The 18,227-nt window shown below is 31.9% G+C and overlaps 3 protein-coding genes across 3 annotated transcripts; all 3 read left to right on the top strand.

Moving 5' to 3' along the window:
* The first annotated feature begins 311 nt into the window (after positions 1-311).
* LOC123700123 lies at positions 312-1,121 on the top strand. The gene is made up of 2 exons (XM_045647289.1): positions 312-643; positions 866-1,121. Exons 1-2 carry the CDS (start codon positions 333-335, stop codon positions 1,119-1,121), a joined length of 567 nt encoding a protein of 188 aa, XP_045503245.1. The 5' UTR covers positions 312-332.
* Positions 1,122-7,111: 5,990 nt separating this feature from the next.
* LOC123698241 (GPI ethanolamine phosphate transferase 1-like) lies at positions 7,112-14,005 on the top strand. Its single transcript, XM_045644859.1, has 12 exons — positions 7,112-7,418; positions 7,497-7,955; positions 9,779-9,909; positions 10,061-10,266; positions 10,359-10,860; positions 10,951-11,126; positions 11,747-11,934; positions 12,061-12,284; positions 12,567-12,760; positions 12,836-12,940; positions 13,173-13,364; positions 13,731-14,005. The coding sequence occupies exons 1-12, from the start codon at positions 7,222-7,224 to the stop codon at positions 13,974-13,976; spliced, it is 2,820 nt and encodes a 939-aa protein (XP_045500815.1). The 5' UTR covers positions 7,112-7,221; the 3' UTR covers positions 13,977-14,005.
* Positions 14,006-16,115: 2,110 nt separating this feature from the next.
* Positions 16,116-18,025, top strand: LOC123700034 (methyltransferase-like 26). The gene is made up of 2 exons (XM_045647178.1): positions 16,116-16,573; positions 16,650-18,025. The coding sequence occupies exons 1-2, from the start codon at positions 16,527-16,529 to the stop codon at positions 17,287-17,289; spliced, it is 687 nt and encodes a 228-aa protein (XP_045503134.1). The 5' UTR covers positions 16,116-16,526; the 3' UTR covers positions 17,290-18,025.
* The last annotated feature ends 202 nt before the right edge of the window (positions 18,026-18,227 follow it).

The following is an 18,227-nucleotide window of genomic DNA, read 5'->3' as shown; positions in this document are numbered from 1 at the left end:
ATTTAGAAATTAAATACTTTTTGAAGTATTTTACTCGCAATTTACTCATTACATATTATATTTTTAAGTTAATGAAGATAGCAAATATTTCGACCTACGACGCTACGCGACGGCGCAAATCTGTATGAAGGTTCATATCTGGAAATAAGGTGGAAAAAACTGTTCTGTGGGAAAAAACAAGCTAAAATAAAAAAAAAAAACAACGGAAGTCATTTTACCTTCTCTCTTCCTGTATAATTCATCATCTTTAATTTAATTTAAATGTTGCATTTATAAAAGTGATCTGAAATCATTTTTTGTTAAAAAGAACAACGCATAATAATTATTAGAGTATGGAAGAAGAGAGTAGTGATACATTTAGAAAAGAATCTCCTTTCAATCCAATTTGTAAATGTTTTCTGGAACCTGCAATTTCTGACGAAGAAGTAAAAATTTCATTTCGTAAAGAACAGGTTCTAAACACGGTAGTAAGAACCGAAACATATCTCCGAGAGCGTCGAATTCCAGAACTTATTCGTTTTCTTCTTACCAAGTTAATATCTCAGGCCCCACCAAAACCAATTGCTTTTCTTGAAAAGTTGATTGATGATTGCATGCTCTTTCGGGCAGGACATGGAACGGCGCCAGTTCTGTTTGAATCGAGGTAAATACTTTACTACACAAGGCTTTATCACAAATTCAAAGATAGTACAATAAATATACAATTATACAAGATGTTATATCAGTCTGAAGGTTCAAAATAATTGTCATGAAGTGGTATTTATACGACTCAATAACTGTGATCCATTTCAATCAAATCATATATTTTAGTGTTAAGTTTCATTATCCGAAGATTTTAAAATTGTGTTTTTTTTTTTATTTGCAGGCACTTAGACGCGGTAATTAAAAGCTTTGATCCATGCCAACGAGGATGGTTAAGCGCAGGTCAAGTTCGCAGGCTTTATACTACTTTAGGATTAGTACCTGAAGAATTTGTAGAGGAAAGGGTGCCCGTTGACTTAGTTTTCAAAAGCGTAAAATGTTGTCAAGAGAAAGAGTTATATAATTTACTTGCTGCTGGAACAATCTCGGACAACTACAGCGATTATTTGAAATCTGATAATGTCTCTCTCTATCAATAATAAAGCTCCAATGGATGATTACTTTTTGTACATTTTTTTCCTAGCGTTTTGACGCAAGTCATTGCTAATACAATTTTATGCTATCTACCTAAGCTATCTACTACCTTAGTCTACTACTATCTTAGATCATTAATGATCTAAGACTACTATAATCTTTTTGTGAGGGAACTTTAGAGAAAGGGGAAAATAACCCAAAACAGTCATAAAATTTGAAAAAGACTTTTTTTCGGATTTTAATCGTGATATATTATACTTATTCTATTCAGCTAACTTCCGGGAGAATATCAATAGTACTAGCGTTGGATATTCTAAGTTCTTTGAATTTCTATGGAAATAAAATACGTACAACATAATATGAAAAATAATGGAGGTTTTGCATAAGTGTTTACGCCGTGTAACAGCTAACAGTAGTCATCAAAGAGTATAGTAACTATGTATATGGTAGTCATATACTGGCTGTTTTCCAATTACAGAGCATAATGCGACTCAGTGGCGCACAATGCCGAATTATGCTGATGCTTAATAATTGGAACGTAAAACGCACCAGCAGGTTGCGCTAAGTTCAGTGTTGAAAAAAAAATATTCATAGAGTTAGCAATAACCTCATTAATGTGTAAATAAAGTGGTATACATAATAATTGGTTGAAAACTATTTACGGTTATTTTAAGTAATTTGGATTTTGATTATTTCATTAACATTTTTTTCAATGTTCGTACCTTCATCCATACTTATAATTATTTTTTAACACAATTTGAATTAACTTTGATTATTTCGAAAAAACTACAATGAAACGAACGCTTTATATTTTTTTCCAACAATTAATAATTACTAACGATAAATCGATTGCACGCATCAATTCACGCGCATTACTTTTATGTGCTTTTATGAGTGCTCGATTGTGCGAAGCGTTGCTGTAGTTGGAACATCTCTAGTGCACATACATCCTTCCTTGGACTACACTACCCTTAGATTATACACCTATAGATGTAACCATGGCGTGGCCGCACTTGAAACAGAAATAGAATTTTGTGGTGTTGCCTAATAAGTTGGCAATTCCCACATATTAGGTAAAAAATATTATGAATCTTACTTGATCGCGAACAGACTTTATAAATACCTGTAAGTCACAGAACAGTAAAAACAAATAGAAGTGCTATAATGTCATAATTAGTATGAAAACCAGTGTCGCCAAACCCACACATTTAAACCGATAGTTATACAGTACACTACAAGTAAACTATGCCTTTGATTGGACAGCTTAATTTGAGTAAAAACTGACTTAGGTTATAAATTCAGCATTTCAATATGTACCCTAACGCACCCTGTTACGGTTTATTTTAATATAACATCCCTATGCATATTAGCTGTTTTGTTTCTCTTTGCTCCGAAATTCCAAATTCGAAAAACATTCAGCTACTCCACAACAGAGGGCGTTAGTTTTCGATAGATATAACTTTGAACCTCAACACATAGAAATAAGGTTGAAATTTGTGTCACTCTACATTAATGACATTGACTTGATATTAATCTGATGCTATGCTCTAAGGGATGTCAGCCTTGTTATCGATAATTCACAAATAAATATTTTTTGGTGCATTTTTTTTTTCTTTCTATTATATGAGCATAGTACAATGTGCCACATTTTGGAGTATGTTTATTACTACTAAGTATGTCTTTTCATATTATTATTATTAAATAAAAAACGGAATAGAATAGTATAAATCTATATTTACAAAATACAAACAGAACTTATGCATAGCTTAAATCTTGGAACTGCCGTAGATTTGTTCGGCATCCAGTTAACTCGTCACGTTGCATTTATCCATTTCTCTTTTAAATTAGCCTCTTTGGGAAATCTATAAATAAATTGGATAAATGAAAGCTAAGGAAAATAAAATAAAATTTAATACATATTTATAATGTTTGTCTTTTCTAAAGTATCGATACTGTCGATATAAGCTACAACCATCACTAAACCGAAATTCGTTTGTTTATTGCAATAATATTCCAGAAAGTCTTGTTTGCTGTTCAATCTATATTAGTACTAATTTCTTATGGATTAAGGTTCATTTTGACTTAATATTTTTATAAATTTTTGACAAATTACGACAAGCGAAGTTATAACATAAAATATATTTAAAATAAATAAATTAAAATAAGACTTACCGATGGTATGAAATGCCTCCATTGCTGATATTATTTCGTCTGCTATCATTTTTCCACTCTAATACCGAACAACACGCCCTAATTATTGAATAAATATGGAAAAAAGGTTTGACAGCTGACAACCGACTCGAATATTTTTCTGCGCACAACTGAGACCAAGTAAGGTGATCTTATCTTACTAGTGACACGTGGGCCACGCCCACATCGCACTTCTATTTAGTTTTTACTGTTCTGTGCTGTAAGTACTTCGCAAACTAAAAATTCTTAATTTGCATATTTTAAATGCTAGCTTCAATAATGTAACTCTTATGTCGTAGTCGTACGAAATACTTTAATAAAACCTCCGTAAGGTAGGTAAGGAGAATTGTATCACTATATACAGATACATACAGTAAGGAAAAATCGTTTTTGTTCGTGGTGTTCTCTCTATAATAATACCTCAATGATGGACATCTATCGACCGACACGACATAAAACACACACGACACGTTCAATGATGAAATAAAACCAGTCTATAACATAAACATGTTTATTATTTATTACTATATACATAATGAAATAAGTACAGCTTGGCAGGCTTGAGTGAGGTTTTAATTGTACTTGTTTATTTTTATACAGTAATGAATCATCATCAAAATGAATGGAACAAATTTTTGAATATTTTGTTGGCAAATTTTCTCGTCCAGTGGCATCCAGCCATTTCTCTTATCAATATTGGATGGAAACCTGAAAAAAGAAGATTTTATTCGCATGTTACGAAAGTTTATCTTTATTGAGTAATAAGTTAAATAAACTACAATAAAGCCCTTAAATAAATGTAACTAAAATTAAAATTTACGTACAGAAGAATTAATTTCCTCTCAATAAAAATATTATACTACTAGCTTTTACCCGCGACTTCATACGCGTGTTAATCCAGGTAATAAACTACTCATATTGTGCAAAATATCATTGAAATCCATCCAGACGTTATTGCGTGATTGAGTAACAAACAAACATCCAAACCATCGAATTTATAATATAAGTAGGATGAGTACCTACCATGATAAGCAAACCCAACAATCATAATCTTTAATTATAATCATAATCTTTATTTTCTCTTCACAAAACAAGACCTCGAATCGTATGTATGTACTAACAATAAAGAAATATGATTTATTTGGGTAAATTAAAGTAGCCATTATGGCAACCCTGAACTGTTCATCGTTAATCGTTATTTTATTTTAAGATAGTGAAAACACGTATCACAACTCAATATTCTTGGCATCACAGCACTGAATTCATCACAAAACATCATAATCGATGATCATCTGGCGTTGTAATAACGAAAGAAATGATAATTTCGCCTACTTACGTGTGAAATGTTATTCCTTCAATTTTTCGCTCACTCCGGCTTTTACAACCCAAAACACTGCAACCCACCATCGCACGTACACTAAATATTCTGTATTATCCAATTTTTATACGCAATAAACACTGTAAATTCACACAATCACAGAAAAATCCAAAAGACGCCAAGTTTGTTTGTCACAACTCAGATCTTGCCAAACAATAAAACCGGCCATGTCGACAAAGACAAAAACTATATATTCTGTCCTGTTTCTTTGCATGGGTTTGACAATTAACGATCTCGCTCTTTCAAGGAAGGTCATTTTAGTGGTTACATCTATAGGTGTATAATCTAAGACACTACCCTTGACACTACCACACCTCAGACATTTGTTTTTCCCACAGATATAAAAACATTACTTGAAGGTTTTTCCTCTTTAATATTGATCAAAGCTTTCTCTGTACACGTGAATTACGAACCCCACAACCGGATGCCCCAAAAAACATATTTACGAAACTATATTTTAATTAAATTAAACTTTACGGCGCGGGCGTAGAGTTTCCAGTTAAAGTTCCCATGTCACCGGAGTTAAGGAATCATCTATATTACTTGCTCTGTGGGAATCATTATTTATTGGAAAGAAACACAGAACAGTAAAAACTAAATAGAAGTGCGATGTGGGCGTGGCCCACGTGTCACTAGTAAGATAAGATCACCTTACTTGGTCTCAGTTGTGCGCAGAAAAATATTCGAGTCGGTTGTCAGCTGTCAAACCTTTTTTCCATATTTATTCAATAATTAGGGCGTGTTGTTCGGTATTAGAGTGGAAAAATGATAGCAGACGAAATAATATCAGCAATGGAGGCATTTCATACCATCGGTAAGTCTTATTTTAATTTATTTATTTTAAATATATTTTATGTTATAACTTCGCTTGTCGTAATTTGTCAAAAATTTATAAAAATATTAAGTCAAAATGAACCTTAATCCATAAGAAATTAGTACTAATATAGATTGAACAGCAAACAAGACTTTCTGGAATATTATTGCAATAAACAAACGAATTTCGGTTTAGTGATGGTTGTAGCTTATATCGACAGTATCGATACTTTAGAAAAGACAAACATTATAAATATGTATTAAATTTTATTTTATTTTCCTTAGCTTTCATTTATCCAATTTATTTATAGATTTCCCAAAGAGGCTAATTTAAAAGAGAAATGGATAAATGCAACGTGACGAGTTAACTGGATGCCGAACAAATCTACGGCAGTTCCAAGATTTAAGCTATGCATAAGTTCTGTTTGTATTTTGTAAATATAGATTTATACTATTCTATTCCGTTTTTTATTTAATAATAATAATATGAAAAGACATACTTAGTAGTAATAAACATACTCCAAAATGTGGCACATTGTACTATGCTCATATAATAGAAAGAAAAAAAAAATGCACCAAAAAATATTTATTTGTGAATTATCGATAACAAGGCTGACATCCCTTAGAGCATAGCATCAGATTAATATCAAGTCAATGTCATTAATGTAGAGTGACACAAATTTCAACCTTATTTCTATGTGTTGAGGTTCAAAGTTATATCTATCGAAAACTAACGCCCTCTGTTGTGGAGTAGCTGAATGTTTTTCGAATTTGGAATTTCGGAGCAAAGAGAAACAAAACAGCTAATATGCATAGGGATGTTATATTAAAATAAACCGTAACAGGGTGCGTTAGGGTACATATTGAAATGCTGAATTTATAACCTAAGTCAGTTTTTACTCAAATTAAGCTGTCCAATCAAAGGCATAGTTTACTTGTAGTGTACTGTATAACTATCGGTTTAAATGTGTGGGTTTGGCGACACTGGTTTTCATACTAATTATGACATTATAGCACTTCTATTTGTTTTTACTGTTCTGTGGAAAGAAATTATAAAGACTTATTAGGGGAAACCGCGCCCAGTGCCTTTTTTATTCCCGTACGAAGGCGACGGCGTATTCAGCAGTTTAGTTTGAAGACAGGGCCGTAATTCGTGCGAATAGCAAGCTGTATATAAAAGATGCATATTATGTAAGCTATTCACTTTGAGATTCGCGTCTTAAATGAGAGTTTTCGAATAAGAACATAATATTCGTCATATTATGTTTCGAGGTGAATGGTTAAAAATAATGTGTAAATGTACCATTATACTTGATTCGGTCAAAACCGCACTCTTGTGTATTGCGTCAATGTCATCAAATGTCAATATTGTCTTTGTCAATAATTGACAATGACGACAATGGATGACAATTATTGTCATCCATTGTCATCTACCAATTCTAGATTCTACCATCACAAAAGTCAAAACAATTTTATGGATTTTACTGCAGTTGATTCTTAATACTTTTTAATAAAAGTCAATTTAACCGGAAATTTTATGACTAAATAACAATTAAGTTTCATCAAATTTGTTCAATTAGTTCTATTAAATGTATTTTGTTTTCTTCTATAGGTATTATATTTTAAATAAACCATCCCTTTGTAAACATTGGGTTGAAAGTGGTTGAAATGTTTGGTAATACTTTTCCGGAGAGATAAATAAATTAGAAAGAATTTTTTTCAATATGTTTTTTATTGGCATTTTCATTCACATTGTATTTTTGTTCTCAATATTTGACATATATTTTAAGTCACCCATTGTAAAAAATGTTCCTCCTTATCAATCGAGACACGAGCCACTTACTGATAGGCTTGTTCTTTTTGTAGTAGATGGTCTTAGAGCTGAATCATTTTTAAATTATACTACTATGCCATACTTAAGGTGAGTGTAGCATCATTGATTTTAAAAAAATATTTGTGAATGTATTTACTATTAATGTAATGTATTTACTATTTTCAGATCAATAGGTAACTCATATGGACGTTGGGGTATTTCTAACACACGGGTACCCACAGAAACTCGTCCAGGACATGTTGCGATTATCGCTGGTTTCTATGAAGACCCATCAGCTGTCGCCAAAGGATGGAAAGAGAACCCTGTAGATTTTGACTCTTTATTTAATCAAAGTTCCTATACATGGTGCTGGGGTGCATATGATATAGTGGATATATTTACCAAAGACAAGAAATTAGAAGACCATATTTTTGTAAAGAAATTTGACCCTTATGATCAATCGTTTAGCTCAGATAAAAATACTACATTACTAGATAAATGGGTATTTGATGATGTGAAGGAATTCTTACAAAAAGCAAAACATGACAATAACTTAATGAAAAAATTACAGAGTAATAAAATAATATTCTTTTTGCATTTGTTAGGGACTGATACATCTGGTCATACTCACAAACCTAAAACACCGTTAGTGATTTACTATTTTTTTAAAACTACAGAAATATACACAGTGGCGTAGCTAGGGGGACAAGGGCCCTGGTGCATAGGGAAAGAATCGGGCCCTCCTCCTCCCCTCTTTCCGCGTAGTTTGAACTTATATTTACCTTCAAAATTATTGATAAGAATAAGAATAGAAAACAGTAAGTGAACTTATCTCTAGTAGGCTAACCGCTAAATCCATACGTCGTCTCTGTTAGACTCTCCATGTGTTTAATAGAAGAAAAAGGGAATAAAATATAAACAACGACGCACATGACAATATAGAATATTTATTATACAGATGAGATTAAATAATGGAAAAACGATTTTTAACAGAATTCTCCGCCCAATTCACAATCTCTTGCGCGCTTTAATTTTTGCGAATTCGTCTATAATTTCACTCAAATCCAAGTTTGATGCCGCCTCATTTTCTATTGCAACGATAAATGTCGAAGGCGATCTTGTCGAATGCAGTTTCTTAAATAATTTTTTATAATCTTCAGTTTACTGAAAGATCTTTCTGCTGCCGCGGAAGTAACAGGAATTGTATGAAACAGTAGCATCGCTGTATACACTTCCGTAAGGTCACATTCGAACACGCCAAATTTTGTTATAATTTCTTTGCAAAGCTGGCGAATAGACCATCAATTGAGGGAGAATTAGATGATATACATTAAGAAATTAGAGCGAGAAATTGGGTTCAATTATATCGCAATATTTCTTCTGAAACTGATCACAGGCCGTTCGGTGTTTGAGAGGGTAGTATATAACTAATACCAATACTGTAACACTAACCGTTGCTGCTGCGAACAGTATGAAAATCGGTGATGTCATCTAATTTTGACAGTTGAACACTATTTTACTGGAAACATTGATGAATTTAGTGTATCGAACTTTAGACAATCCAGTGTAACTGTTAAAATCTCTGTTCCACTGTAAAATGAAGTGAGTACCCCGTTGTGCAGTTTACACTGCGATTTTTACTGTTTCTTTTTTTCCGTGAAGTAGCTCATTTGTCAATTTGAATTTGAGTTTAGAATAACGTTGTTTATTTTTTGTTGTCGATCATGTTGAGAGCTATCATAGATTATACGGTTACCGTTGTGCTGCAAACGGTATCGAATACATATTTTGTCATCGGAAATTTTTTTAGCGAAAATGAGTTCTAGCAGAATTTGGTGCCAGATGGATGGATGTGCGGAATATAAATCATAGTATTAGTGGTGATACTTGATGAAATAAGGCTGGTAGTAGGGAATTACGAATTACAACAGTCAGCGACACACCTAGCGTCAACTATTGTAGTACGTCCCAGACCCCAGAAAGTTGAAAACATCGCCACAAATATCATAAATGAGAACTCATGCAAGGCAAGAGCGAATGAAAGTTTCATTAAAAAGTTGATGGGTGGAATTGGCGAATTGGTCTCACTACCGTCAAGCACGTGAGCTTATCGCTGATCCAATGTACTACTCATCAAAACTACCAAATAACCGAACTAACGTTAACAAACAGCACATGCCTATCGAGGACGCTTGGCGCATGTGTTGGAAACAAGGTTGGAAATGTTGAATAAGGAGTTCTATAATTGTTGATTTTAAAAAAAATGGCTCGAGCCTGCTCACAAGATTTTTTTTTATTTAAAAAATATATTTAAAAAAATTTTTTTTCAAAGCTGAGGTTTGAGGGCCCCCTGAGCTCCGGGGCCCTGGTGCACTGCACCACCTGGCCATATGATAGCTACGCCACTGAATATACAAATATATTTTAGTATTTTGAGGGACTGTTATATACTTTTCTAAAATTTCTAGGAATTTTTTAACTACACTAAAAAATGTTGATGATGGTATTAAAGAAATGGAGTACCTTTTAAGGAGTTTCTATAATGATGATGGAAAAACAACATTCCTCATGACAGCAGATCATGGAATGACTGATTGGGGTATATTAATTCTTTTTACTAATTTAAAGTATATACTTATTCTCATAAAATATTTGTAGAATTTTGTGTTGTTAGATCATATAAGATCAGGTTCATCGTTGGCTGAGAATACTGTAATCTTCATAGTGAATAGAATAATTTTAATTTCCAGGTTCACATGGCACTGGATATGAGCATGAAACAAGAACTCCATATGTTCTTTGGGGAGCTGGTGTGCAACAAATTCAAGATGAAGAAAAACATATTGATTCTGAAACAAATTACATGTTTCAGGAACATAGATTTGATTTAAACCAAGCAGACCTAACACCTCTGATGGCATCGTTCCTCTCCATTCCTGTACCTGTAAATTCTGTGGTAAGGAATACTTTAATTTTTCTATTAAGTTTTGTGTTCTTGTTATTAAATAAATATGTGAGAGAATTTTACCTTAGTTTGTTTTCTTTTAGGGACAATTGAAATTAAATCTACTTGATTCTTCATTGGCAAATAAAGCTAAAGCATTATACAGTAATAGTAGACAACTGCTTGCACAATACAATACAAAGAGACTTGATGTTGAGGCCAATGCCATATCTATTTTATATAAACCATATGAACCCTTAGATGGTAAGAAGGTGAAAGAATTAATAAGGTTTACAGAAATGTTGTTAGAGCATGCTGATTACGAGAAATTGATTATGTTTAGTGAAGAGATTATGGATTTGAGTCTGGCTGGTCTTGTTTATTATCATAATTACTACCAGAAGCCACTTCTAACAACAATTACCATCTCCTTTTTGGGATGGATAGCTTATTTACTACGCACACTTATGGAACAATCCATGGTATCACAAATTGATGTGTCCAACAAAAAATATCAAACCAAAAGTAATTTATACAAAAAGGCTGATAAAATTATTTTGTTCACTTCATCATTATTGGGTATACTCTATAGTTATCTAATTTATGGTAAGTTGTAATCATATCTATGTATTAGTTTACATTCTCTTGGTTTATTGACTTAAGATTTTATTATTATGTTAATTAATTTATTTCCAGCACAAAATTTGCCACCTCAGTATTATATTTACTTCTTGCTGCCAATAGCGCTCTGGTTATATGCTTTATCACCAGTAAAGCTTTGGATACTGACTTTGAAGATGTTATACCATAGACGGGGCTACTCCTTATTGGCCATTGAAGTTTTGTGTTACACATTCGGTTCAATGGCTATTGTAAGTAATGCATCAAAATAATTGGTATTTTAGATGCAACTTATTATGTTATGAAATGGATGTATAAATGATTAGCTGCGCCCCACATTTACACACCTTGCTCTGCTTCTATTGGTCTTAGCATGATGATATACAGCCTATAGCTTTCTGCGATAAATAAACTATCTAACAGTGAAATATATTTTCTAATTGGATGCAAGGTTCCTGACATTAGCGCTTTCAAGTAAACAAACAAACTCTTCACCTTTCTAATATTAGTAAAGATTAATGAATTGATGCATGGATTCATTATATTATATCACTAGCTTCCGCCCGCGACTCCGTCCGCGCGGTTTTAAAATTAAGATTTTTTTTCTACGTATTTTTCCGGGATAAAAAGTATCCTATTTTATGCCCAGGATAATAAGGTATAATTACACCAAATTTCATCGAAATCGAACCGTTAGTTTTTACGTGATGCCTTCACATACAGACAGACAGACAGATAAAAATTTATTTAATCACATATTTGGGTATCGATCCAGTAACACCCCCTGCTATTTATTTTTTCAATATTTTCAATGTACAGAATTGACCCTTCTACAGATTTATTATATGTATAGATAACTGTTTATTTCTAGGGATATTCATTTACATATAGGTGGATGCTCAGTATACCATTGCTTGGCATGAGTTTGTGGCCTATGTTTTCATCAGCAAAACGAAATGTTAACACTTTACTGTTTCTCTCATGGCCAGTGGGTTGCTTGATATTAAGTATTTTTTCAATTTCCCCTGTTATTGGGAAGGATGTTTTTATTGAATTGGTGTAAGTGTATTAATAATGTATTAATTTCTTATGTTTAATATTGAATTACATGATAAATAATAATTTTAAATTTCTACCAGTTGTTTAAATGATGTATACTAAACGTTGATCTTATATTTGTTTTAGATATCTTGGCGGCTTTATATGGCTCCTTGTTATGATATATTGTGTATGGTTTATATTGAGCCCTAACTGTGAAGATAAAAATAACTTGAGAGATGTGATTCTTTGCGTGGTGCAAATGGTAATTCTTACTATTACATTACAAATAATATTTGTGCAGTCGAAGAAATTTGATGGTGGTGCTCCAATTTCACAAGCATTGCAAACTGTTTGCTGGTTAATTACTGGTAAGTACCTATTCAAGAAAAATTTTCCTATCTACTGACGAATAGCATTACGAAAATATATTAAAAATCTTTCAGTTCATACTTACCTACTTATTTAAAAAGTACAATAAAATTTTCAAAAAGGAATTCTTGTTTTTCCTCATACACTTATTTACGATGTGGTAGACAGTATCAATCAGTTATAATATTTCCGTTGTAATTAAACTTTTAAATTAACGAACACCAATTATTGCTTTTGCAATGAGTTTTTATAAATGCTAATTTAATGTTACCCTTTTTCAGCTCTTTTACCAGTGTTGCCACTTTTGTATAGCAAGAGACTGAATAACCGTATTCTCGGAATTAACTCTTCAACAATAATTTTTTATTTATTATTATCTGTCGCACATGAGGGTCTTTTTATTGTTGCGTTGATATTTAATATCACATGTTGGATGTACATCGAATTTAAACTTCTTGACATCGGCAGCAAAGAGGTACTTAATTATCATTTTGTTACCTAAACATGAAATTGGGATAACTTAAAATTTATTTAATTTTTGATTATGCAGGTCACTGATTACTATTTTAATTCGGAAGATCAGATGATGGACAAGCATATTACATCTTTCGAAAGGAGTATAAGCAGCCATGACTTTAGAAGAGCTTTCTTTTTTGTATCCTTTTAATCTACCCACTGTAAAGTGTAGAATGAAAATAAAAAAAGAAAAATTAGGCACACACCATTTGACATATTCGTTGATAGGAGTCAAGTTCTGAAACCTTATAACATTTTCATATTAAACAATATATAAAGAATTCACCCATATTTATATTTATGACCAAATTCTATTGCCTATTTATATACTTAGTTCTGTTTGTTTAATGTATTTCCTTATCGTAAAACAGATTTTATACATCGTACTATCATACTTTGGGACTGGCAATATCGACTCATTAAATTCTTATGAAGTGCGATGGGTCCTGTGCTTTACGACCTCATATAAGCCATTTCTTATTATGGCTTTGATAATCATGAAAACTCTGTCAACACAACTGAGTGTTGCCTGTTGTTTCCGAGCCATCCAAAACTTAACAAAGGTCAGTAGTTCACTTATCTTTGATTAGTTCTCATGATTATTTTTACTTACTTATTGCTCGCTCCGGCTATCTATACAATTACTCGACTATTATTTCATATTTGAATTCTTAAGTTACGTACCTACGTACTTATTTTCTGCATAAAGCGGTGAGAATTCTATTTTAATGATTTTTATTGATACATTTTCGTCAATAAAAGTTTTCGTCTGTTCGTATGTTTGTAATGGATAAACTCGAAAACTATAAAGATAATTCTTCTACCAAAATTCTTTCTATGTAATAGCAGAAGAAGTAAAGAAAGTGTAGATCCTTGTAGATCGCTATTTATTTATTAATTAAATTGATTTTTCCTTTGTTTTGTTTCAGGCTCCAATGGGATATGTTCACGTCATAGTTCTCATATATTCAAATATAATGGGTTTGCAATTGTTATACCATGTTACAAATACTGGCAGTTGGCTGGAGATAGGAACATCAATATCACAATATGTTATCGTACAAATTCTTACATTAATAATTGTTCTTATTAATCAATTAGCTAAAATATTAACTGATGTTGATGCGGCTGTACTGTTTATTAAATTATTTAAGAATAGAAAGAAATACGTATAGAATATTACATAATAACACAAAAAATCAAATTTTGTTTTTTTTATACTTACTTAAGTACAATAAAAAGTATTGTTCAAAAAATACCTTAAAAGTTTATAAGGAAGCTCAGCTAAAATATCGATTTGAAAATTACATTTTCGGTTGACTAGACGGAAAAAATTATAGGTATAGGTAAACCAGAATCTGATGGCAATTAGGGAAATCAAAATTTTGAGTGTGCAACCCTGGGGAAAATGGACTGAACGATCTTGATACTGCTTATTTTTTATTTTGACCTCAATATCATTAGTCACATTACATAAGTGGACAATACTGTACTTAATAATGAGATATCCACTTAATATTATATGTAGGTACATACTTACATGTATACCTAATATACAATTATACATAATATTACTTTTATACAGGTAATACTTACATATTATTATTTACACATACCTATATTTGTATATTCATTACCAGTATGCCATGTGAAAATATCGATATAATGATAATGTAGATCAAAACTGCTTATAATTTTTTTATAAAATAAAATAAAAATAAAATAAAACTATGTTTATTTTCGTAAGTATTATCAGATACACACATTATAAAATTGACTTGGACAGCTCGGACTTGACTAATAGCCGTATTTGAAACTCCTGTAATAAGTTTTCAAAAATTATATTCTAATCAACAAACAATATTATAGATACCTACACATAATATTTTTTAATTTAAAGTATCAAAACGGGTAAGTCAAATTTACCAATAAAATCTTCAAAATTGAAAATTGTGATGTGTTTGACCCTTCTTCATCGAATGTTTTTCTATACACATTATAAACAACACCTCTTGCTTGTGATCGCAGCGGCTTTTTCAACATTTTCGAAGATTTTTTAGACAAAATCCTAAAAATTATTCATCAACTGCAAAAAAGACCAATAATTTGACAACCAATTTGATAGTTGTCAAATAAGTTGCCACATGAAAATCTTTTATTTCTTAAATATACCGTGTTTTCCAATTACAGCACTAGAGCGCATTATGCGGCATAATGCTTAGCGTTGAATGTTCCAATTACAGCAATGCTTCGCACAATTGAGCACTCTTAAAAGTAATGCGCGTGAATTGATGCGTGCAATCGATTTATCGTAAATAATTATTAATTGTTGGAAAAAAATTTAAAGCTTTCGTTTCTTTCGAAATAATCAAAGTTAATTCAAATTGTGTTAAAAAAATCAATATAAGTATGGATGAAGGTAAATCCAAATTACTTAAAATAACCGTAAATAGTTTTCAACCAATTATTATGTATACCACTTTATTTACACATTAATGAGGTTATTGCTAACTCTATGAATATTTTTTTTTTTTCAACACTGAACTTAGCGCAACCTGCTGGTGCGTTTCACGTTCCAATTAAGCATCAGCATAATTCGGCATTGTGCGCCACTGAGTCGCATTATGCTCTGTAATTGGAAAACAGCCATAATTAATATGCCATCAGATTCTGGTAGACCTATATCTACTTAATTTAGAATTTTTTACACACAAAACTTTTTAATAAACGACCCAGCCCCTTCAGAATACTTTCATAGCAGAGACCTTGACACGACGATTACTATATTAATATCTTAATAATATCAATAATATGTTATTATCATTTTTGAGGCTCCGTACCTACACAAGGGTAAACGGGAGTTATTCGTAAGACTTCGCTGTCTGTCTGCCATCAACTCACTAGGATGTACCGCAAGAACCGTAATAGTTACCTACTTAGTTGAAATTTTAAGGGTTGAATTTCTGTTGCCGTTAGAATAACAAATAATTTAAAATTAAGGTTAAGGAACGGTTAGTGCGATTATAAATTCGATGGGTGAACAGTTTACATATCGGCTTGTCTGCAGTCTGACTCACACTTGGCGTATTTTAACCACGTGTGAACCACGTGAATTGACACATTGCGGCTATAGTTATAACATGGGTCAAATATGGTCAAATATAATATAACTACAGTAATTGTATAGAAAAGTATTCATAATATACACCACTTATAAATTATCATTATAGATTTTGTCTTTTATATTTATGTCTAAAAGCCTTTCTATCCTCCTCCGAATAGTTACTGACACTTCAAACTTGTGTCTCATGACTCATCTGTCAATGTCAAATGTCAACCGGTTACCCTGAAAAGGCTAGCGGCTAGAAGTAGAAGTAGAAAATAGAAATTTTCTATTTTATATATTTCTAGGCTTCATATTTACGAAAAAGAATAAAATATTTAGACCATCACTTATCCACCAAGATATCTCATTTATTTTCACTATTAAAATTTCCAGAGTACAGCGGTTGTGTTTAAGTGGTTTAATTTTTAAGCGTTCAAAGATATTATATTTACCTCAAGAAGATAAACTACAGCTCAATTATTTTAACTTTATTTAGCAGCAGACTTGCCGAATTCAATAGGATACATTATTAAGTATTGACATTCATAATATAGGTACCACAGCAAAAATATTACTGAAACAATTTTTAAGGCCCTTGTTTTGGGCAACTTCAAGACCAATGTCCAAAAGCAGGGATTTTGCATCAAATATTCAACAAAACGAAGGGTAAGTGCATGAAACTTAATATGTACAGAATATTTACTATAAACTTTTTCAAACTTTGTTATTTATGTTTCCACAGGTATAATGGAGAAAAACTTATATATCCAGCTGCTTCCCGAAATAAAGAACCAATATTACAAGTTCTGAAAAGATTTATTCTATGTGATGTTGATCAAATTGAAGACGAAAGCCCATTGTTTCTGGAAATAGCATCAGGGTCTGGCCAGCATGTAGCTCACTTTGCTCCCAATTTTCCAGGTGTCAAATTCCAACCAAGTGACATTGATATGAATTTATTTGGAAGTATTTCCTATTATGCTAATCACTGCCATACAAAAAATATATTGCAACCTATATTATTAGATGTACGGAACAAGTTTTCAAACTATGGTTTTGAAGAGAGTACAATCGATTATATGTACAGTGCTAATTTGATTCATATCAGCCCATATGAATGTACAATTGGATTATTTCAAAATGCAGGCTCATATTTAAAATCTGAAGCTCTGATGATAACTTATGGACCTTACAGTAAAGATGGTGTCATAACACCACAAAGTAACATTGATTTTAATGCATCTCTTAAGGCTAGAAATCCATCATGGGGATTGAGAGATATAAGTGATCTTATAAAGTTGGGAGAAGATAATAATTTATCACTTATAGACACTGTAGAGATGCCTTCAAATAATTATACACTGATTTGGAAAAAAGATTAGTAATAAAATTGCATAAATTAGAAATTAAATAACATATTTAACCAAATAGAAATATGTATTTAAATTACACTGAAATAAGAAGTAGAGCTATGTATTATACCAGTTTTGTGATAAACATTTAAAACTCTTAAGCCCGCAGTACACAATGGCCCATGCTGATCCATTGCAATGGCAATACAATGGTGTACACGGGGTAATTGTATATTATGATGGCGCGCAATTGTCTTTCGTGGCGCGCAATTGGGCACACTTAAAGGAATCGTGGCGTAGTGTGCCCTGTGGTGTTCACACAATGGGCCAGTGTTTAGTTCGTCACCGACCGCTGACTGCGATAGTGCACTTTTTTGTTGCTAGAATTTTATTTTTATATTAAAATATAGTATTTGATTGCCTAAAATATCAGTATCGTGGAGCAATGAAGAAATTTTCAGGTTTATTGATTTATAACAATCTGAGCGCTGTATGTCCATCGCAAGTGGCTTGCCAGGCAACAATGAGACATGGGCCATTGTGTGAACAGCAATTGATCTTGGCCTATAGTTGTGCATTGTAAAGCGTGGCATGTCACAGGTCATTGTGTACTGGGAGCTTTAGCATTACATGTATACCTATTGCAATGTAAAAAAAAATTAATGGTGCTTTTGCATATTTTCATTTTTATACAATTTATTGTATTTTCTGTGGGTTCAGATTTGCTTTGTAACCTACTTATATTTTAATTAAAAATGTAAACAAGCTTGTATACAATTTTATTTCCTAAAATTCCTTAGTAGGTATTTAAATATTTTCTATCATTTAATTTGGATATACCTATTATGTAAAACACAATCTGCAAGACCTTGTAAATAAATAGTAATACTCCAAAGTTACAGATAAGTGTGGGTTTACAGGAATGTTCCTGATAAAACTACACATAACAGTGATTTTGTTTTTGATAA

This window comes from Colias croceus, chromosome 1, assembly GCF_905220415.1.
Source record: "Colias croceus chromosome 1, ilColCroc2.1".
NCBI lineage: Eukaryota > Metazoa > Arthropoda > Insecta > Lepidoptera > Pieridae > Colias > Colias croceus.
Note: the sequence above shows the minus strand (reverse complement) of the source record. Positions and strands in the feature narration are given on the sequence as shown.

What these genes read in the sequence shown, in the direction of transcription:
- LOC123700123 (XM_045647289.1), top strand. Translation starts at nt 333, where the DNA reads ATGGAAGAAGAGAGTAGTGATACATTTAGAAAAGAATCTCCTTTCAAT. An exon ending in CCAGTTCTGTTTGAATCGAG is followed by an intron (nt 644 to 865) that starts GTAAATACTTTA and finishes TTTTATTTGCAG; the next exon opens with GCACTTAGACGCGGTAATTA.
- LOC123698241 (XM_045644859.1), top strand. Translation starts at nt 7,222, where the DNA reads ATGTTTTTTATTGGCATTTTCATTCACATTGTATTTTTGTTCTCAATA. An exon ending in CATTCGGTTCAATGGCTATT is followed by an intron (nt 11,127 to 11,746) that starts GTAAGTAATGCA and finishes GTTTATTTCTAG; the next exon opens with GGATATTCATTTACATATAG. An exon ending in TTAGAAGAGCTTTCTTTTTT is followed by an intron (nt 12,941 to 13,172) that starts GTATCCTTTTAA and finishes ATCGTAAAACAG; the next exon opens with ATTTTATACATCGTACTATC.
- LOC123700034 (XM_045647178.1), top strand. Translation starts at nt 16,527, where the DNA reads ATGTCCAAAAGCAGGGATTTTGCATCAAATATTCAACAAAACGAAGG. An exon ending in AATATTCAACAAAACGAAGG is followed by an intron (nt 16,574 to 16,649) that starts GTAAGTGCATGA and finishes ATGTTTCCACAG; the next exon opens with GTATAATGGAGAAAAACTTA.